This window comes from Megalops cyprinoides, chromosome 1 (assembly GCF_013368585.1).
Source record: "Megalops cyprinoides isolate fMegCyp1 chromosome 1, fMegCyp1.pri, whole genome shotgun sequence".
NCBI lineage: Eukaryota > Metazoa > Chordata > Actinopteri > Elopiformes > Megalopidae > Megalops > Megalops cyprinoides.
The window spans coordinates 52,720,139-52,742,868 of NC_050583.1; the positions used below are offsets into that span (position 1 = coordinate 52,720,139).

The following is a 22,730-nucleotide window of genomic DNA, read 5'->3' on the forward strand; positions in this document are numbered from 1 at the left end:
CAGCCGACTTGCATGTATCACATTTTACATAGCGTGCGCTTATGCAGCCGGACACCTATCGACTACAGTCAGATGGAGCAACTTCATTAAGCGCACGACAGGAGCGTCCCTCCCCAGATCGCCATCCTTCAAGCTGCAAATTCCACCCCCCTCGCCGTCAAGCCGCACTACTACCAAGCTCTCGTGCCGGTGCCGATTCAGATTAAGGCGTGTACAGACAGAACGTCACAAAGGAGTAAGCTTTTTCGGTGGAAAGCTTCTCTCTTTAAGCACTTTCTGAAGAACCTGATAGATTGGGGAGGATAAAAGAAAAAAAAAAAAAAACAAACAAGGGGGCGAGACAGCAATTCTAATCATGCCGACATGGAAGGCAGTTACAACTCTCTCCTCTAAACTGGGCGGAATGGCTGACCCCTGGTCTGATAATCAGTGAGCGGATCAATCACAATCAGGCTGCGACACGGCGCTTCCTTCCCCCAGCCTCCAATCACGGCACGGATCCCCACCTCAACAAGGCCCGCTTTAGCGCTGCACGCCTGTGACAGACAGGCAGGGCGGCAGTGTGGCATAGCGGTAAGGAGCAGCGCTCATAACCGAAATGTTGCTGGTTCGATTCCCAGCTGGGGCACTGCCGTTGTACCCTTGGGCAAGGTACTTAACCCACAATTGCCTCAGTAAATATCCAGCTGTATAAATGGATAACATGTTAATAAAACCTAACCTATGTAATGTAATGTTATGAAATGTATGGAAACAGGCACAAGGGAGAACAGGATCCGGACAAAAGGCCCGGACTAACATACCTCCAGTTTCTTGCCATCCTCATCGTAGACGGACATGGTGACTTCCACATTCTTGGGGGTGGTCTTGCTGCCTTTGTCAAACTCGCCCTGGACTAGGGTGACGTATATGTCATTCCGCACGTCACCTGAGAGGAATGCAAAACCAGCTGGGTTAGGTCTTGCTTTTAATTTAAGGGTCATTCTACTGTGATATTTCCATAGTCAAGGTAAAGAGAAACCCACACAAGCAATTTAGAACAGCTGAAATGCAAAACGTGGGTCAAGTAATCAGCTCACAGCAGACATTTCACTTTTTAACAGGCATGCATGATTCAATTTCATTTGACTTTCAACTATTCTATGGCTGCACAGATAAAGCAACCAGGTAACCAAACCTAACTTTTTTCAATCTGACTGAAACTCTGTAAATAAACAAAATCTGCATTCATCCATGTTCAAAACGAACACAACAGATGAATTACCCGTTTCTTTATGGTGTGTTCTTACGCTCTTATGCTTTTCTTCATTTTTTGTTATTTGCCAAGCGTTCTAATCTCTGATCTCTTTCCTACTCACAGGGAACTTCTTCCCTAAAACAATTTCCATGCAAACAGACAGAAAAGGCTTGCGGTCACGGTGAGAGGCTCACCTGGCATGATGATTTCGGGGAAGCCCATTTTGCGGGCCACTGCCGTGGAGCGGTCCACCAGGTGAGGGAAGTCTTTCCTGATCTGATGGATGTCCCCAGGAAGCAGTTTTAAAGTCACCCAGAGGCCTGAGAGTTTGAAAAGGACGATGTCACCATCCACCATGACCAGGGGACCCTGAAAGCCCTCGTTAGATACTCGTCACACTTGACCCACAAAAACATCCACACAAAAATTGATCATACTAAGCATTTTCACCTGCTGTTTAAAATCTCACCATCAATCTCAAGCTATTAGACCTCTCTCCTGTCCGAAGGCGACAGCACAAAGCTGTTCGGTAAGAGAAGATGTAAACTTCATCTTTTTTACTGAAAACTAGTTGGAGGATGAAAATGTTGTAGCACACATGTATTCAGCAGTACCATCTGTTTCTTTCGACTGGAAGTGTGGTCAAACTGCAGGAGCTTGCGAACTAGTAATTACTACTCACTAATTACTTGTAGCAATTAGTTAACACTCACTATCTCACTGAGTAAAGGTAACCCATTTTGTTTAATCAAACTCCTGATTTGAACGTACGTGGTATTCAGTTATGCTCAAGTTCTGTTTGATATATGGAAAAAGTACAGCAACAGCTAAATGGGAAAGCCCACTACTGAGACTGAAAAGCAGTTGTTTTCAAACCAAACCAGCTAAGAGGGAAATTCTCAACGTCTTTCCATTCCTCCCCACCAGCTGGAGGTCCTGTGGCTGTCCCTGAGCTGGATATGTCATTAGAGTATCCAATTTATCATAAGTTTTCACTACAATAATCATTTACAGTGCAAAATGCTTCCATTCCTTGGTAGTCACCCACACAAAATTCTACATGAAATTAGCCTAATAAGACATACGATTCACTTTAATATCATTCATTTCAGTCTGAAATTAAAAATTAAGATACATTTCTGCCCAAATTAGCAAGTTTTCCTTGTTCTGTTTGTATTTCTGTTGGAAGTTGAAAGTCTGTGTTGAGAAAATAAGTATGAGGGAAATGAGCGATTATGAGTAATCAAGAAAATGGACCCCAGAGAAAAAGTTGAGGCAGGCGCGGCAATGGGGCACCAAGCCGATGGCCCTCAGAAGGAAGACTCTGTAATGCTTGGTATGTCCAAGAAAACACATTTCTTGAGCTCTTTTTTTATAAAACCACCCAAGGTGGTTTAAAGAGACCTGGAGGAGTGCAGGGTATGGAGAAAGGGGTAAACACACACCTCCTCATGCATTGTCTCTCTCTCCTCCTGCTCTCTCTCTCTCTGTCTTTCTCTCACATTCTGCCTCTCTATCTCTCTTTCTCTATCTGTCTCTCTTGCCCCCCTATATCTCTCCCTCTCTCTCCCTCATCTGGCAGTATCTCCTTTTCTGTCTTTCTCTATCATGGTCTCTCTTCTGGTCTCCCTCCATTGCTCTTGTTCACTCCCTCTCTCTCTCTCTCTCTCTCTCTCTCTCTCTCCTGCTCTCTTCCTCTCTCTCCCTTCTACTCTTTCTCTCTTCCTCTCTCTCTCTCCCTCTCTTTCTCCCTGTGTCTCCCCCTCTGTGTCTCCCCCTCTGTGTCTATGATCCACTCATCCTCACCCAGCCCGAGCAGCTCCTTCCTCTTCACATTAGCGCTCTCGCGTAGGGGGGGGTAATTGGAACCTCAAAACAGAGGCACTCCAGCTCTCACGACACATAATTACTGAGCGAGATTCCCTCTCATGGATGGCGTTGCTAACAAGCGTTTCCGGCATGCAGGCATGGCCCGGCAGTGCAACGGACAGACGCCTGCATCACGGAAGCCAAATACGCACCCATTGTTCTGAACACTGAAACCTGGCTTTCTGTCAAATATTAGGGCTCGCACAGACTAGCAGACAGGTATCCGCTGTGGTACGCCTACTTGTTTAAGCGCATAAGACTACAAAGTGCACATTTCAGGATTATGACTTTTTTAAATATAACTGCTTCTCTAACACGTATAGTACTTCGGTCTATTAATATCTCTCCATCCAGCCAACAATTCATCCATCCAACCATGCATCCATCCATCTATCTGTCTAAGGGTCACAAGTTGATTCCTTTATCATTCAGATTGTTCTCTGCAGCATTTCAGACTTTGGTGACTCCTAACTCTAATTTAACATTAATGCAGCAGAACACTTATACTCCTGCTCTACTGATCCTAAGTGGCTTGCTAGATATTGAAGAAGCATTGTTAAAATCTTTCAAAATGTTCCAGAATGCCGAAGGGTGGAAAAAAAGTAAATTAAATGAGTATGGTTCACTTTGAAGGCCAAGTCATTTGATTTCTAGTTGATGACACAAAACTACAAAGCAAAGACAAAGAGAAAGCAGGCCTACAAGATGTAAGAAATACAGTAACATCATTCATTTAAGCTGGACACAGTTCTGAACGTTTCATACGTTACAATTTCACCTACATAACACAAATGGCTCCCTTTCGCAAGAGTTTGAAAACCAAAATGGCGTCCACCATCTGGCAATGGCCACTGCATTTACTGATTTCAGCTAGGGGAGGAAAAAGTGATAACAAAGAAGAGTAGCTGCTCAGGGAGAGCAGGAAGAGTGCCACCAGTAAGGGGGACCCCCTGCCGCAGAGCTAGAGCCACACCCTTCTCAGTACCTTGGCCCTTGTGATTGACTTCCTTGGCGGCGATGACTTTGTTGATGACTGTCTGCAGGAAGTCGTTCTCTCCTGCCACCCTGGGTGAGAAACGGGAGATGTTCAGCTGCTTGTGGTGGATGGCCTCACCCAACGCTAGCCTGGAGCACGCACGTGAGAGGTGACACCGCAGAAGGGAGGGGGGGAGGAAGAGGAAGGAGAAAAGGAAGAGTAGGAGGAGGTGGAGGAGGAGGAAGAGAGAAGGGGTGGGGGGGCACAGAAAACCAGAGGGTCATGGCCGTGAGGAATGGGCGACAAGGGCGGAGGGAAAAAAAAACAAACACACACACCAAAAACAGTGACGCAAATAACGCGTGACGGAAAGCCGTTGTTAGCCGACAGTTAGGCAGGATGGGTAAACGAGAGACACACACAGAAGAGATCGTTGTTTAGGAAAATGATGCCGCGCCGCCCTTGGAAGCCAACAAAGCAAAAGAAACAGTGCCCTCCCATTCACCAAGCTCTTGTTAAACTGTGAAACAGGCTTGCAGACCCAACTCCCTTTCCTTTTGCCTCTAGGTGAAAGCCCCCCCCCCCCCCCCGGGACAGGTTTAATAGGTGCACTGCTTAATAAACAGAAGCGTGAGGCCTCGCAGACAGCGTGCGCCCCCACAGCAATCGGCACCAAAGCAAGGAAGACTCAGCCAATTTTTCCGTGGTTGCAAACGCTCCGCCGGCCTGCCAGAGTCACCATCTGAAGCATGGCGGGGGCGAACTTAAGCAACAGATGTAGTCTGGAAAGCTTCGGCCGTGACTGCGAGGGAGTCAGAGACGTGCGGGAACCTGACATGTGCGGGGAGGCCTGCGTTGGCGTAAACTCGCAGGAAAACACCGGAGTACACGCGGTACTCCAACTCACGCTGTCAGGCCCCGGAGCGATGACGCTTCTTCACATCGAAAACATTAAATATGAATGATTGAAACAAACAACAAAAGGTACCGTCGAGCTGTACTCCAAGCTTATATACAAAACAAGCTTACGTAAGATTGTTCACATCTGCTTTGGTTAATGCTTAACTTGCAGAAAAACTGAACCGGGGGGAAAAAAAATAATAATTTCAAAGACGATTTTAATCGAATTTTTTTGTATAAAGCCACACAGAATGCATTACATTTATTGGACCGTTCATAATATTTTTGGATTTTTTGGGCCGGTGCAGATATAAAATAACCGGACTGACTCATTAGATGATAATAACATCGGCAGACTAGATGCAATTACAGTTTGTGGCATCCCGTCTGCATGATAACTAGACCGGACAAGGGGACGCTATCGTACCAATCTTAAAATGAGGCTAGCGCAGACAAAACAGTCAATGGCAAAAACTGCTGCAAGCCAAAAAAAATCAGTGCACATATCAGGATTGCATTTCATATCTGCCAGGCATTTCCAAGCGAAAACAAATCATTAGCATGCCCGCAGCACCGTCAGTTTCATCAATTATGTAATTACTGAAAACTTCCTTTGCTGAAAACAGTAACTTCCTGGGCTTCATCCTGTCGAGCAGCAAATGACCCAGCACATCTTGGTGCAACTTGTGGCATTTTTCAGGAAATAAATCCACCAACGTCGGCCACGTGAGGCCAAAAAACATGCCCTGCCTTCGCACTTCAAATTTTCCTCTGATACGGGTGCGAGACCCTCTCATCATTAATGCATACAGCTTAAGTTGCTGACTGACCTGCTCACTAATGCACACACGTCATGCGGTATTTCCAAAAGCAGTCCAAAAACATACGCATGCATGCATTGTACAAAACATGCTAGCCCTCCCATACTACCCTTTGAACTTTACACTAACAACTATCTAATCGTTTTAATTAAGTCTGTTTGGAATTTTGACAAACTGGGTTTGATCATGTTTAAGCCAGGGCTTCAACCCTCTGCAAAAGTAACACTGTGTAAAGATCGATTTAAAGTTCAAAAGATTTAAATAAACATGAATTTTAAAATCCAGAACAAGCACTAAGTGAGAAAGTGATGGGCTCAGGTTCCTTACTGTGTTCTGTCATCGGGAGCAAACCATGCCTGATCGTAAAGGTCCTGGTTTAACTGCTGTTGTACTTACGGCTGAAACGGGATGAAGTGCTGCTTGTCCTCGTCGTCCATTTTGCCCGTGATGATGTCAGTGACGTCCATCACTGGAAGGGGGAGAGAAAGACGGTCACACTTCAGTGAGTGCTGTCACGGCAGCCGATCAAACCCAACCCAAAGCTGTTGTCATGCCCTAAAGCTCTTGACATGCCCCCTGCTATGGCACATCAAGAAAGTCTGCTTCTGATTTCCTCATCCCCCTACAGCCCTTACTCCGCTCGTTAAAACAGAGAAAACGCGAGATCCAGTCTGAAAGGAGCAGGAATGCGGCGGACAGTGCAGGGGGAGAGGAGACCCACAGTGTAGTGTGCATTAAAGGTGAGGCGGATCCAGCTTTCATGTTTTGGCAGCCTGACCCACATGGGCACCTTTGGAGTGGATGAAGAACGCCAACTTCAAAACCACCCGTTTGATGTTGAGGCCAACAGGTGCACTTCCCCCTGTCCTCTCCCTCTCCGGATGAGGTTCCCTCTGCATGTACACTTAAGAGATAAGTGTGCCATCCATGTCCCAGCTGTAATCGAGTGGGTCAATGATAAGAGCGGCATGCTGCAGATAACCCCAGATAACCCCACCCCCCAAAAAACCACCCCCACCTGACTGCTACTGCACTTATTGCATCTTAAATTATCTTCATAAGCAAGAATCATGGACCAGGGAGCTGGCTACCAGGACGAGCCTTTGGACAACATTTTCCCTGTTGGCAAAACTGGGCAAGCGGCCAACCTAATTAGTTTACTATGGAGCAGGCAAGTCCGCTCCACAGGGACGAATCAGCCTCTGATTCTTCTTTCAACTTGAGCTTGAAACCCCTTTGATTTCCATCCAGATTTACGTATTCAACCAGGCAGGAAGCCCGGAGACAAACATACCATTCAACCGGGGAGTGTCACAGCGACAGGGAGCGCGGTCGGATCGATGGAGAAACACACAAAGTTCAGCCCCAAAACTAATGACAGCCAATTAGGAGAGCTTCCGTCTCCAGCATCCCTCTGAATATTTCGGATGTGTTTTCAACTTTTATTCATCACGGTGTTTCTTCCATGTTGAAAGGAAAAGATGGCTGAGCTCCTTAAACCCTTTCTGTTCTGAGGTTACCCTCTCCTCTGGATTACTATCTGGCTTTAGTGTTCTGCTGTTTGTGCAGAAGTCAGCTTTTTTTGATCATTTTCAACATTTACTTACACGAAACTTCTTGCAAACTTCAGCATATTACCCACTCCAGGGGGCAACTGGTCACATTTGAATTAACTGCATTGTTTAAATGATTAAAAAGAAAGTAATACATGTAGAGATATCTGCTAAATGCTACTGAAATGAAAGTCATGATATATAAAAATGAGGCTTAAATACAGTCATGAGATAAGCCTCTCGTAATTAGTAGTCCATGTGACATTGGTTTGATTTGGTTCCTGGGCATACATGAATATGTAACAAATATGTAAACAAGGGAGAAAAGTATTATATAACAACATCAGTACTGGCTGAATATCTCAGTGTCTGGCTTTGCGTCGGTGGAGAAGCCAAACCTGAGAGAGACGGAAAAGGAGCAACTCGTGAATTTACCTGCTACTCCGAACGGCCTCCGCAGACCTGAGGTCAGTTTTTTTGTGTTATTGTCCCGCAGCTCCATGCGTCCCACCCTCACGATCTGACAAACGAAGCTGATTTTCTCTCTCTTAAGATCCTCACTTCCCAAATCCTAGGGAAAAAAAGGCAGATGTGATCGCAGCGGTAGGTTACTGCCTCCGTCGGTGTTAATTACAGCTGCACTCTCACTGGAGGTTTTTGGATCGAGGTGGGTGGTTGAAGTTCATCGATGGATGCGGTCGTGCTTTCCCTTTCAATAGGCCAAAACAGACATTAATCCTGAGAACGGATCTGTCTGTACAGAGCTGTTCATTCGGCTATGGAGCCGCTGCAAGGTGGAGAACCCGCCAAATTGATTGGACTTTTTCAGGAAGAATAAGCTTTTGTTAAGGCAGCGTTTTCTTCACAAATTGTTTCAATTCTCACCTTAGCTCTTAAGCACCGGTTCGTTTCCTTTTTAGAGGTCCGTCAAGCAGCCCTGCATTCTGTTACTCGTGCATAAGCCATTTCTCAGAGGCATCTTTGGTGGCCATTACATAGGCCTGGCCTTAGGCAAACTACTAACCAAGTTTACTTAACTACATAACTTCTATCTAAGTACTAACAGACAGACCTCAGGAACCCCAACCTTTAAAATTAAGAGACAGTTCAGAATAACCGAGCCACTAAAGACCTGAAAGGCCACTCAGAGTTGTTCTGGGAGGACAGCAAACCCACGAAAATGCTTGACCAGATGCACAGAGCACTTGCGTGTCACTCCTGTGACACACCGATACAACCCCACAAACACTTCCCTCCTGCTTTTCTCGGAAGCAAGCAAGAGAGAGGTGAAGTATGGGTGAAGCATCGATCCTTTCAGAGCCTCAGAAACAAAGCTCAGCGTTTGCACGTCGGGGCTGAATCTCGTTTCCGGCGGAGGGCCGCCAGAGCTGCAAAACACTCACAGTGAATACTGATCGGAGGTTGTGGAGCTGATCTATGTCCTTCACCAACCCCGAGCTGGACCATCGCACCAGGTAATTCTCACTGGCCAAAAAAATGAAGAGACAAAAAAGAAAGAAAATGTTAGTACTGGAGTGTTGCAAAGTAGTGCACTGCACTGATAAATGATTTATTAAAGCAAGCTTGAAACCGTTCCCAATATCACAATTGTGTTGAGATAAGCCCAGGTGATAAGCCGTTCAAGTTTGTGGTATTAATATCCCTGGACCAGCTGGAAGCTGGAAACAAATGTATAGCAAACATATCTTTACAAACAATCCAGAGACCGACAATGCATAGCTGAACCGGAGCCAAACTAATTCCAGCTTTTCTGGAGTTTTACTTGAGCAGTAATCAGGAAAAAATCTGAAAGCCCACCCCTACCCACCAATGCCAATGAGGCTGGTTACTGTAGCCACGCCCCCAAAAGGGGGCAGAGCGGTGGACATACCTGATGAACTTGGACTCCACAGGATCGTAGAGGGACATGAGGACCTCGGCGTCCTCGCCAATTTTACAAACCACGTTCTTTAGGGTGACGAACAGGGCAAAGGAGGGCGTGGAGGCGAACTTGGCTTGTCTGGTCAGATCGATATTTTGCTTCTGGGACTGTCGGGAAAAAAACAGAAACGTGGTACTCGATATTGCCCCAGACCAAACAACAAACCCACAGAACAACACAGTATGCCCACTGGGCCGGAGAGATGGAAAACACTGCAGAGACTCAGAAACGTTAACCCCTAACCCTTCTGGATGCTAACCTTGTAAGGATCAATGCATCACCCAGCTACAAACCCAAAGAGCATGCTGGTTTTCACCCACGGAACGAGTCATTTACCTTTCTACACTCCACTAAATGTTAACAGAACCCCTATTACTGGTGAATTCCCTACAAATATGTTCTACAGCTTTTATCAATAAGGTTATGACAAATCAATTATCAGCTCTCCTCGGCAGCTATCAGCAATGTGTGGCATATGTATGAAGTACCCCTATACTGTGATGTCACAAATAGCTACACTGGAAAATGCTTTGACTATTTTTATGTAGTTTTTATTATAGGTAGTCAGTATATGAAGCAGAGCTTTCAAATAAAAGTTGTAGCTGAGCATGAACCCTTCTGCTACTTCTATCAGTGCGAGAAACACCACCTGCCTCTGCCCCCCCCACTCCTTCCCAAATTAAGAGAAACCTCTCTCATTGAGCACTGTATGGACTCCTCTGGACCTCGCCTCCTGATGAGTTCAGGGGGAGGGGGGGTAGGGTGTGTTGACAGGGGGGAGCTCCTTCTGTTCCAGGGAGTCCCACACATTCGATGTGAGAGAGACAGCGCACCTCGAGGCATTCTCCCTCCTCTGACACCTTCTGCATAATTCACAACCCCCAGCCTGCAGTAGAAGGGGGGGGGGACCCTTTCTCACTGTGCCATGCGCTCTCTGCTCACAGGATTAAAAATACCCCAGCTCTGCCCGATATTTGACTTTCAGTCATTTGGCACCCGGGTTAAGCTCGTTCACGCCTCCCCAGCCCCCATCCTCGGGAGTCACCTTCTCCTCCTGGATCCTGTCCTCGATCTGTTTTGAGGCGGCTTCGTGGGCTCGGAAGAGGCTGATGGTGCTGGTCTGGTCCGGGTCCAGGATGTTCCCGTCCTTGTCCCTCACCACCAAGTCCAAGTCCAGGTATCTGCGGGGGGAGGACTGGGAGGTGAGTGGTTTGGCTGGAGAGTTCCGCAGCGGGGGTACAGCGACACTGACAGGGGCGCGGACAGGCTGAAGGGGCGAGATGAGGGAATCCTCTCTGCAGGCAGGTCGAGAGAGGGACGCAGAAGTGCAGAGCTTGTGGCACGTAGGAGGCGAGGAGAGATGAGGGCGGATTAAGGGGCAGAGGGATTGACAGGCAGAGGGCCTCCTCTAGCAGCGCTAGGGGGTAATGACGGTCCCCCACGCTCTGGGATCCACAGCGCCGGGGGACCACGGAGGGCCAAAAACACGCAGGGGTGAGCACAGGCCCCTCTCTGGCCACCTCTCGTCCATCCTCAGCTACGAGTAGGGCTACCTCCGTCACCGCTCGCCTCAGTTTACCTTTCAGCACTGGACACAGAGGCTGACAAATAAAGCTTTGCTGTCAGAAAAGTCAACTCTTTCGTCATAGTTAATATATGTCTAACACTTCTGTTCCTTTGTGCTGGAAGTTGCTCTGGATAAGAGCGCCTGCTAACAATGCAATGTCATGGAATGAAATGTAATGTAATGTAATGTAATGTAATGGATTCGAAGGAATGCCTCTTACCGGCATTACTGACCCAGCCTTTGTTGTGCCTGTGTGTGTTAGGGTCTGAGGCCACTACATTTCCAGCCAACATTGCCCGCGTTCATTTGCTCAATCAAACGCCTCAATGTGAACCATCCGTGGACCAAGAAAAACGTGACATAACAGTTAAAAAAAAAAAAAAAGAAAGGGGCACTTACTTGTTACCGTAATCTATTTTGGAGGTGACTTTCTGTTTGAGCTCCGTGAGCTCATCCTGGGGGAGGGTGCCAGACAGGATCTGAGACCGCCACTCGATGAGGTCGTATATCATGTCGCGGACAGTGTTGAACATCTCTCGCTTGTCTCCCTGAGGAAACGCATCACAAACTCTGAGTCGAGCGTACAAAAACTCCCATAAAGCACCATCGCGCCGAGCTCGGAGCTGTCTGAAAACGCGTCAGGGGACAGAGCTTAATAGCCAGTGCTCACACAGGTTCTGTTCATGTGACTGAAAGGCATTATGGGTACAGAGGCAGGGACTCACCACATACAGGTCTCTCCAGATAGAGGCCCACTCTCGCAGCGTTGTGGTGACCTCCTGGACCAGGGGCAGCTCATTGGGGATGACTGTCTCTTTTTGCCTAGGGGAGGGATCGGGTTTAATGATTCTGACTGTGACCATGAACACGGAACAAGACTGCTGAACATGTTGTCACACAACCATGATGTCGCTCCACCCACAAAGCCACTCATCACTTGTCCCAAATTCCGAGGTGTGTGGAAATGACTTTGGGTACCAGGATCAGACAGAAAGGCAAAGACAATGCTGTAAACTGTCTCAGACATGCATGTATAGGAAAGGCAAAGACACACACACTCACAAACATACACACATGCAGAAACACAAAGACACACACCTTCCACTCCATACATTTTCCCTTCCAAAAAAAAAAAAAACATTCACCTGCAGCACAGCCATTCGTCCTCATTGACTGAATGACTCGGATCTATATTTTCCAGTAATGAGCAGACTGGCTGTATTATTATTGGGCCCGTAATTGCTGGTCTCAGAGAAGCGCGCTCACTGCTCCGCTTTTCAACTCCGGCATCCAGCACCATTCCTCGGCCGCACTTTGTTACCAATTACAGCGGCGCCCACATTTTCGACTGCGCCGCTACTTTAGCCACGCGCCATGCTGAGTGCAACGCACAAGCCGCTACCGTGCGAAACACCTGCCATTACGCCTGTGCCGAGGACAAACCCCTTAACAGTAGAAAATTTCACTCATTGTTACATGGTTTAACAGATACTGACATACTCCCTTCCATACTGTGGAAGGGAGACGGCATTCGCTGTCAAGGCCGCAGCATTGTGCCGTGGCAGACGGATCAGAATGGTGGCAGAGCAAGGCTAGGCGTGCATTAACCACTGAGCGCGCTCGGTCAAGGCCTGAATGTGGCACGCAGGAGCGCTTGCAACTCTTGCGTTGCAAACATCTCCCAGCGCATCTCCAGGGAAAAACGGCAGAGACCTTGAGGCCAACCAAAGTGGAATGTGTGTGTGTTGGAAACCCTGCATTTACAACATAAAGCATCATTTCAAGGGAATAAAAAAATAAATAAACAGACGAACCCATTGCCTTCGACTGTTGCCTCCTTCAGATGTATGTAACATGCAGGAAATATACCCTACAATAGAAAAGAGAAACACAGCTAAGACATTTGAGTGTACACAGCAAAGAATCACCCACTACACATACAGGCATAAGCAAGGTTACAAAAATCCAGACCCATTTCTTAAACAGTGAAAAAACTAAAAATGAACTTACAACACACCCCAAACAGTGATTGTGCCATAGCAAATGAAATGGTCTTCTCCTGGTTATTAAATCAACTTGACAAAAACCATTTGCAATCTCTGCACATACATGTGGTTTCCTCCACCATCATGTTTGTGTTAAACTCACCTTTTTCGACTTTCTTCTCAAAATGTGCCCTCTGTACCAGCCTGACAATGAGAGGAAATGGGATTTCAGCGGTAAAACTTTACAGAAAACAGAAACCACAGGAAAAGCTGAGACACTGATAGCTTGCATATACTGAAATGGCCCATAACTCAACAATAAGTGCTCCTGTGGAATGGGGGGGATCCATCCTCATTTCTTACTTGCCTCCTAATGAATACTTTCAAAAAGAACCTTGTAGGTAAAGTTGACTAAAAGCAGTGCATCACTTCAGAAAAGGGCACCTCTACTCTGCCTAAATTCTGAATTAGAAAGGAGACGACTGCCCATATATCAAACACCAAAAATATATTTCCCTACTGTGCCCTCTGTACAACCTGATTTTAGGCCAAATAAACACTTCAGCAGTCCTAATTACAAGATGAAAATAACAACTTTCTTTGCACTGTGACTTGCCATCGAAACATAGTTCAGCGCCCTGATTCTCCACACTGTTAACCCCGTTTGCTGTTATAAATGAAATGCTGATCGTGATTTTTCATTTACAATTTTTTATGAGGTTCTGCACAGCACTGTAGTCACATTCCTATGCGGTCACTTTTAATTGCGTTTAACAGCAAATATTCAAAGGGCTTCTTTAGATAGTAGCAGATTGTTTACAGTAGCTGCAGGTTCTACACATAGCCTTGACTGTACTACCCATGACAAAAAAATGTAAATATGGCCCACTCTGGCACAATGCTCACAAATTGATGGATAAGCGCAGAGCACACTGAAATGCAGAAAATAGAGAAGCTGTAGTATTCTCACAGCTAAAATGATTCTTTTAAAATGATCTGTTAGGCAGAGGGTCACATCTATAGTGACTTCTACTTGATAACATTTTTATTTTATCTACCTTTGGGTGACATTTTACCTAAAGGTGGCACTTCAGGTTAAGCATCTCACTCAAAAGTAAAATGACACTGCCTCTAGGAATCAATCCTGCTCCCTTCTGGTTATAATTCTGGCCCAACTCCTGCACCGCTGCAGCCCACCACATTAATGGCGAAGTGGACTCAGAGCGTTGTAAGGTCAAAGCCACTGTCGTTCTCACCTTCGTAAGTCTCCAATATGTGCACAGTGTCCCCGATCTGTAAGGACAGCTCTTCCTCTCCACGGGCATCATAGTTATAGATAGCTGGGGGGGAGAGAGGAGAGAGAGATATTAGATATCAGGAAGAGGTGATAAGCAATGAGGCAGGTTTCCCTCGATTACACCTCTCTTGCAACAGGGCCCGTCTGGCCGCCCACACACACACACACACACACACACACACACACACACACACACACACACACACACACACGCCACTCACCGCCCTGACCCCTTCAGCCTCCACACCATCGCTAATTACTGTGCAATTACCATTGGACCCCATTAGCATAGCGAGTGCTGCTAATTTGTATAATCCCCACGAGAGAGAGCACCAAGGGAGGACGGCGGCACAGGGAGGATTAGCCGGCTGTCTGCACAGACTGAGGGAGACCTGCTGTGGCCCTCATCACCCTTTTCCACCCTTTCCTTTCACAGGCCCGGTAAGGAGCCTCGCTACAGAACGGATCTACTAGGGCTGAAACATTATATTATGTCGTTTATTTACTTAGCAGGCGCAACGTTCAACGATTTACCATTTTAATCCTGTGAATACGGATTGTGGAGGGGCTGGACCTGTGCCAGACCACCTTCTGGTGGGGAGCCTCACTAAACACCCCTGCCTGAGATCAGAGCCCAGAGCCGTGAGATCTTGAGCCTAGAGTCCTGACAGGCACCTATGCCGTGACAAACACCACCAGCGGACGCGCCACCCAGCGGCTGTCACTCAGCCTCCACTGTGCCCGTGCGTTCCCCGCCGCACCCACGGTGGCGTCACTGTCCGCGCCCGCGACGGGGTCACCCTGCCCGAACCAGCACGGCAGCTCCCCTTGGCAGCGCTGAGTGTCAAACCACACGTCGGGGGTCTGCAGTCACGGCCAAGATCAGCTGCGAGAAACCCAACTCCAGCGCGGGCCGCCGAGGCAACAGCCTCACCGAGGTGCTCTGTAATCCTACCCGCGTGAAGCGGTAGAGCAGCACGGCGCGACAGGGAGCGCCAGGGGGACAAAGGTGGTGGTGGGGGGGCGGTGCAGGGGCAGGGATCAGACGCGCTGAGGGGGAATCAGACAGATGCCACTGCGCGCACGCTGGCACCACCACGCTCCCCCACAGAGACGGAGCACACCCTTCGGCGGGGACCGGGGTAAACGAAAGACAGGCTAATTAAGAGGGTCCCTTAACCCCGCCTCGGCTTGTCTAACACACTGCCTGGCAGATGGGGCTTCACCCTGTCTCTTTGTTCTGTTTTTAAAGCGCAGAACTTTATTCCATTCCATTGCAAAGGCTTTTGTATGAAATGAGCACCCCTCGGCAGGCCATGAGAAAAGAGCTGTCTGTATATACAATACCAGTCATAAGTTTGGACACACCTAGTCACAGAAGGGTTTTTCTTTATTTTTACTATTTTCCACATTTTAGAATGGTAAAGAACAGTAAAGACATCAAAAGTATAAAATAACACAAATGGAACAAATCAAAACTTATATTTTAGATTAAAAAAATTTTTTTTGTCTATTTTGAATAATTAAAATATTTTTGGAAAGAAATTCATACACAGGCATCAACACATGCAAACTCTTTATATTTGCCTAAGAAACACATTTCAAGCATTTAAGTCTTTAGAAAAAAAGGTCTTTGAATGCATGCATGCATAATGTTTCCCATTATCTTAATCAGGTATGTCTAAACTTTTGACGGCTACTGTATGTCAAGCTACCTGTGGAAGCCCTCACACAGTCAGGCCTGTGGATCATCCGAGCACACACCAAACATTCAAACCGGACCCCATCATCTGTTACCCACCGACCACCGAAAAGGCAAAGCTCCAGTTGCATGGTGCACAGCTCTGATCGCTGAACTCTTATGGCTTCCATCACAGCCCTGGTGCCCAACCATTACATTAAATTACATGCAGTTAGCTCTTATCCAGAGCTACTTCCAGAGCAATAGAATGTAAGCATATCCATTCAAGTTAAATGAGTCAAGTGTCAGACCAGGCTAACAACACTCCTAGGCCAGTGAGTGTGAGCATAACACTATTCAAGCCCCACCAGGCTCCCACCAAAAGGGAAAGGTTGTGCTGCGCATAACCCTGATCGAGCAATTAGCGGCCCGAACAGCACTCATTAGCATAGTCCCTGAGTAACAGTATGGCGTATCGCAGTGTGACGGGCAAGGTTACCGGCAAGCCCCAAGTGGGGGGTTGTGATTGACATTGCATTTAAATACCAATCTGGCCTTTATCAGCTGCGATTATCGTTGCACTGTTAAAACAATGAGGGACAATCTCATTAAGCCCTCTGCCCAGCGCTCTGTGCGCCTCCCCTCTCGGGTGGACAGCACTGATACTCCCCCTGATGAGGTAGAGTGCACTGTTCTGCCACAGGGTGCCAAGCGCAGAGCAGGTGACTCACCTGGGTACTGACAACCGCTCTTTGAGAAGGGAGAAAAGAAAAAGAGAACCTCTGGCAGCCTCCTTTATTGTGACTCATCTCTGAGGAATGCAACATGTGTACCAAGCAAGGTGGGGAAGGGGGAGACAAGAAGTTACTAGAAGTCACAACACCGAATTCCCAGTGACCTTTACCAACCCCAAAGTGTTTGGCTCATAAATGAAATCAACCCCCTCACCCCCCCCCCCTTCTGCTGCCTGCTATGTTCATTTTCAATCTTTTCCAGAACGTTCTGGCAAACTGCTGGTACGGCACAATAGCTGCAGCTATGGAGGGGGAACTTCAGAACAATGGCTCAGGGAAATGAGCACCGTGGCAACGCACTGAGACACAAAGGAACCAACAGGAGGACGTAAACACATGGAGGGCCGGATTAATCTTTCACCAGCAGTCGGACAGCAGCCCCACACAATGGACATGGCAGCAGGCCACGAGGCCCTGGGTGTGAGAGGAGTCGCACTGTAAACCCAATTCCCCTTTCTGACCAATCCATGTCATCGGTCAGGATGAAGGTTAGGATAAAGGTCAGGATAAAGCTGGAGCTATGACTTACTGCCCAAATATCTAACTTTATATTATTCATCAGCTTAAGTGTAATTTGCACTATTGAAAAGTAGGCCTGATATATATCCCATTTTACAAACTGGGTATTTAGTACACCTTGTATAGGCCCACAACAGTAGTGTCCTTACTAGAATTCTACATTACATTGTTGGCATTTCGCACATGCTCTTATCCAGAGCAATTTAGATGGGTAACATGTAAAATTGTAACCTATTTATACAGCTGGATTAAGTGCTTTGCCCGAGGGTACATTAGAAGTGCCCCAGTGGGGAATCAAACCTATAACCTTTCGGTTACCAGCCCTGCTCCTTAACACGACGCCGCAGTGCCGCCAGATTCTGAGATGTAGTCTCCCGGTTACAAGCTGACAGCAGCGCATGGCTGCTTACTAGATAAACATCCTAATGGGGACACGATGACAGCCTCTCACCACGTGCTCTTCAACGTGTTTGTTTAGAATCAAGGGCTTGCCGCTGGCCTGACGAGCCAGGTTAATCTCGATATTACATTAATGCAGCGCTTCAGTCCCGGGTCTGGGGACCCCCTGTGCTTGTGGAGGCAGCTTTGGCTGAGAGGCAGAGCCGTCATCAGCAGTCATTAACACCACGTCCACCGCACCGAAGATTACGCTGAGCACCGCCATAATCCATGGAACAGGTGTTTGTGGTTTCTGTTCTGACAAAGATCAATGAATTAGGATTGACTTTTGAGTTGAGTGCTGATCCGGACTTGACACCACTTGACTTTCATCTTGCTTACATTCTGCTGGAGGGAAAGAGTAGCCGAAGCAGTGTTTATGCTAAGAGAAACATAAGAGTAATTCAGTTTTGCACTTGTTTTTTGTACCTTAATTTGGTAATACAGATTATTTTCAGGGTAATTAAGATGAATTAGTTGTTCAATCAGCTGAACTTTTAAAGGGTCTTGAGCAATTAAAGCTGTTCATTAATTTAAGATCAGCAATTTGAGACAGATTGCCTAAATTTGTTTAAGGGGCACATATTAAGAAAAACAAGCCGAGAAACAAAAGTTTTGCTGTAGCTTTTCAGCAGCGCTGACATACTGCTACAAACACATTTCTTTCACAGAGACCTTACAGCACGTAACAATCAGGAAATGTCAAAACCAGATCAATATGCAATTTGGAGCTCGATCAAACTTAATTGAGCTCAGTCTGGAAGGCAGGGGTCCCTGGACCAGCGCTGGGAGGCAGTCAGCTAATGGTAGCAACGAACTGGGCTCCATCCATCCAAACAGCACAACAGCCAGCGTGGGACTGCCCCTAATGCATCACATGGAAGAGGAGCACAAGAGCTCCGCAGAGCTGCAGAGACGGCCAGATAAAGGACGGCGTTAAGCAGACACGTGTTAGACCGGAGCATTTAAGAGCTGTACAGAAAAAGGAATGGGGACTGTGTTATCTGACACCCCATCCAATTAAGGGTCAATTCGGCAATCTGCGGGAGAACAAAAGCCAGAGCTGCATTAAACGCTCTGGCTCAGAACAGGGAAACAATCACTTCCCTCGTAAAAGGTGCAGCGTAAGGTCACCTCAGCTGACAGCTGTCTGTTGTGTGTGGTCATTTTTCCCTGCATTTCTCAACCTGTTTTATTGCAGCCAGAGCAAAATGGATAGGCTACTATTTTCACTTGCACACACCTTCATAAACACAAAAAATACCAATCAAAAGTTTGGACACAACTTTTATTCTTTATTTTTACTATTTTCTACCTTTCAGAATAATAGTAAAGACATCAAAACTATGAAAGAACATAAATGGAATTATGCAGTGACCAAAAAAAACTGTTAAACAAAACTCTTATATTTTATATTTAAAATTCATGCATAGGCATCATCTGCACTATTTATATTTGTCTAAGAAACATATTTCAAGCATTTAAGCATAGCATTTAGCTAAGTCTGCATTCTTATCTTTAGATAAGAACGCATGTTTCCCATTATCCTAATCAGGTCCAAACTTCTGACTGGTACAGTACCTAGATGTCACTGGGGTGCATATCCGCAAGTCATCTCAATGTCTCTTCACAACTTAGGCAGATTTCATTCAAGTGCTGTCATTCAACCTCCCTTGGCATAGTTTACACGATACTTTGTGCCTTTGAATTGAAGTGCATCTAGACATGTCAGCCTGGTGGATTGGTTGTATTAACTAGTATCTATAGCAGGGGCTGGGCAAACCGAGGTCCTAACCCTTCAGCAGCCTTTAGTCTATGTCTGATCTGATAACTGCTATGCTATTGCTAGGTACTGTGGAATATACAGAATGCGATTATGCAACAGACAGACACAGGGACACTCCCAGGATCAACAGAAGCATAAAATCAACGGCAGTGCATTGGGCAGAAAAGCCAATGTCCTCTCTCATCAAGTGTGAAAACGTAACACATCTCACAAGCAACCGAATACTTGGACGGATGATAAACACATTTGACAGGTTTTAATACAATAAATGTATCAGGTGTCAACATTCTGAAAAAAAGAAGTTTACTGCGGAACTTTGATAATGTCACGGTTCATTTCTGGCTCCTGCTCTGGGTCTGGCTGGCTAACCTTGATCTAGGCTGTTCCTGTTATCTGTGTTACATCAATTGCTATTGAACGCTGCAGCAAATGACTCCACACTGTGGTTTCCCGAACAACCTGTCATCCTGGCCATCTACCAGAGCACACTGAAAGTCCACCTCTTTGGACTACATCTTGGCTCCCCTCCCTCTTCCAGCACCCACAAACTGGTTCCTCAGTACTGGTGCATTCTGGGATTGTCACCACTGCACTTGTCTTTTTTTGGCTTGTTTTATACCGTCTCCTTCACTATGACACTTTTGTGTGACAATGTGCCAGTGGGACAGCAGGTGGTAAGTAGCAGGGCTCAAAAGGTTTATTGGTTTATTTCCCTGCTGGGGCACCGCTGCTGTACCCCTGGGCAAGGTGCTTAATCCAGAATGGCCTCAGTAAATACCCAGCTGTGTACAGGGAAAACATATAAAAACTGTAACCGATGTAAGACACTCTGGATAAGAGCATCTGCTAAATGACTGTTTTTTTTTTAAATAACATTGTGCTTCAATTGTGTTATAGAAATTTTCTGTATCTACACTACTGTCCATCTAGCCTCTACTTACTGTCCCTAACGCGCACCAGTCTGTAGCTAGCTCGGGCTAAGAGCTAAATGAGTGCAGGGATGCAATGTAAGGACAGTGCAGTGAGAAGAGCATGTAAGGGAGCATTCCAGGTATAAATCAACAAGGTCTGCTTCATCCCTCTCTCACTCTCTTTTGCTCTCTTCCTCCCTCCCTCGCTCCCTCTTTTCTCCAGTCCACTCTGCGCTGAGAGCTGAGCTCTAAGTGTGGCTGACCACAGCTCTTGCTGTGCGCAGAGGCATCTCCCCCGTCAAAGCCAGCCTTTCAATAACTCCACAACCCTACTGCATCGTTTCACAAGAGCCAAATTCCCGCTGCCTCTTGAACAGAGCTGCTGTTGTTTTGCCGGGCCAATAGCCCGTCAAGTGAGCGTAGGCCAAAATCGGGAAGGACCTAGAGATAAGAACCACAGAAATATAAAATGTACCGACTAGACTGCAATAAGCCAGTCATGATAGTCTTGCCCAGACAGAGGGATTGTGGAGGGAAAGGCATCAATGTATTAGAAAGAAACTCAATGTCTCGCTCACTAGAGGGAAGCTGGGTACTGGACAAGGATCTTGCCTGGCTTCTGAGAGGACGGTTAGATCTACCTGAGGAGTGTGTGAGTGTGTGTGTGTGTGTGTGTGTGTGTTTGAGAGAGAGAGGGAGAGAGGGAGAGAGAGAGAGAAAAAAAAAGATGGAAGGAACTGACCAACATACTTCTTTATCAGCATAATATACATTATGTAGTTAACAAAAGGCCTCAAATCACTCACTTATGCTCTGAAAAACAGATCTGCCGTTGCTTAGAATTCAAGAGCTTCTAGCTTCTAATGGCAAAACATTGTCACTTGGTTAGTATTAGCCAATCATCTTGATTGATCAATCTCACCATGCTCACTCTCAGGTGATTTTACATGCCACCTTCCACTTCCATTTAAGCTGTAAATATACTGCCATCATTTTTGGCAAGTAGTCAGTACTGTGTAGCCCTCCATTGAACACGTTAAGCTCCATCACCCCTACTGGTCAGACATGTACACATGCAAAAAACAACAGAATTTATAAAGTAGTAATTCAAAAACTTGAAATAATGACTGTACTGCAAGGTCTAGACAGCCTCTCTGGCCGTTCTCCCGGTGTGACGAACCAGCTCAGCAGACCGCCAGGCACATATAGGCAGGGAAAACTCTGCCCAGTCAGCAACTTTCAAGCAAAGTCACCACCAATCCTCCTCTCCTAAAAAATGACCAGCATTTCCAGATCTGAGCATATGAGGTCACAGGCATGGGACTCGTGGGACCCTACACTGGAATGCAGTGTTTATGAGAATGGTACAGCAGTTTCCTCCCCAATGTTCATCATATTACGTTACATTATGGTCATTTAGCAGATAGTACTTATCCAGAGCAACTTACATAGGTTACAATTTTTACAATGTCACCCATTTAAACAGCTGGATATTCACCAAGCCAACTGTGCGTTAAGTACCTTGCCCAAGGGTAGAGCAGCAGTGCTCCAGCTGGGAATCGATCCACTAACCTTTCGGTTACAAGTCCCGCTCTCAAGTACCACTACGCTACACTGCCGCCCCCAGATGAAAGCACTGCTCCTGTGGGCTGCTGCCCTATCCCAGGTAAGCTCATATTCTGCACTGACTTCAGTGTATGAATTCAAACAAATCCTTACACAGTGCAGTCAAGTATTCAAAAAATAAGTTATGACATTGTTATGTAGTGGATTAAAGTGCCAAATTTGGCAGACACATGGGGTAATTTATATCAGAACCAGTGATTTTAGAAAGGTCATTTCACAGGCATAAAACCTTATTCAATCCCAACACAGCATCAATGTCAGAAAAAAATGTGACAGCTCCTTTCACTTTGGGGGTTATATAATGTATATTTATTCCTGAATAGTAAAATCCCCATCATTAAAATGACACTTTTTTGCCAAAGTATCCTAGATAAAGGACAGCATTGTATTTAAACATTATAAAAATGTACAAATCACACTAAAATTGGATTCAACTTCTTATAGGCCTTACAACAGCACAAAGGAGATTTCTGAAAAGGTGTATAAAATAAAACACTCAAAGCACCTGGCTAAACTGTGGAAATGAGAACCAGGCCCAGAAGGAAAGGTGTTTACCTCAGAGGGCAGGGCAGTAAGCAGGGGATATCTGCAGCTGAGTCTACCTGACAGTGCTGCTTCAGGGACCTACCCGGTGCTGATCGGGGCAGGAAGGTAACCACTCTCTCTGGGACTAGCCGTGTCCTTGTGTGGGAGGGAAAACTAGAACCAGGCCTTTCAAGCCCAACACGAAGAGCATTAACGGAAGACCAAACTTTTGCAGGAGCTTCAGAGCACCAAACCCCTTCAGAGACAAAGAACCAAAAGCACCTGACAGCATAACCCTCGCAA

The 22,730-nt window shown here is 46.4% G+C and overlaps 1 protein-coding gene across 2 annotated transcripts in view; it reads right to left on the bottom strand.

Moving 5' to 3' along the window:
- The window catches only part of dock1 (dedicator of cytokinesis 1), a 250,829-nt gene that overhangs the window by 211,922 nt on the left and 16,177 nt on the right, over nucleotides 1-22,730 (bottom strand). Inside the window, exons 2-14 of one of the 2 annotated variants that reach the window (XM_036532118.1) lie at nucleotides 14,107-14,190; nucleotides 13,014-13,054; nucleotides 12,680-12,735; nucleotides 11,591-11,687; nucleotides 11,265-11,413; nucleotides 10,344-10,479; nucleotides 9,248-9,405; nucleotides 8,760-8,841; nucleotides 7,792-7,927; nucleotides 6,200-6,272; nucleotides 4,092-4,171; nucleotides 1,432-1,557; nucleotides 804-928 (exon numbers count right to left, since the gene is read on the bottom strand). In XM_036532118.1, coding sequence (XP_036388011.1) covers nucleotides 804-928; nucleotides 1,432-1,557; nucleotides 4,092-4,171; nucleotides 6,200-6,272; nucleotides 7,792-7,927; nucleotides 8,760-8,841; nucleotides 9,248-9,405; nucleotides 10,344-10,479; nucleotides 11,265-11,413; nucleotides 11,591-11,687; nucleotides 12,680-12,735; nucleotides 13,014-13,054; nucleotides 14,107-14,190 — 1,343 coding nt within the window. Of the gene's footprint in view, nucleotides 1-803; nucleotides 929-1,431; nucleotides 1,558-4,091; nucleotides 4,232-6,199; nucleotides 6,273-7,791; nucleotides 7,928-8,759; nucleotides 8,842-9,247; nucleotides 9,406-10,343; nucleotides 10,480-11,264; nucleotides 11,414-11,590; nucleotides 11,688-12,679; nucleotides 12,736-13,013; nucleotides 13,055-14,106; nucleotides 14,191-22,730 lie in introns of both variants that reach the window. The other variant, XM_036532109.1, reaches the window with a different exon arrangement.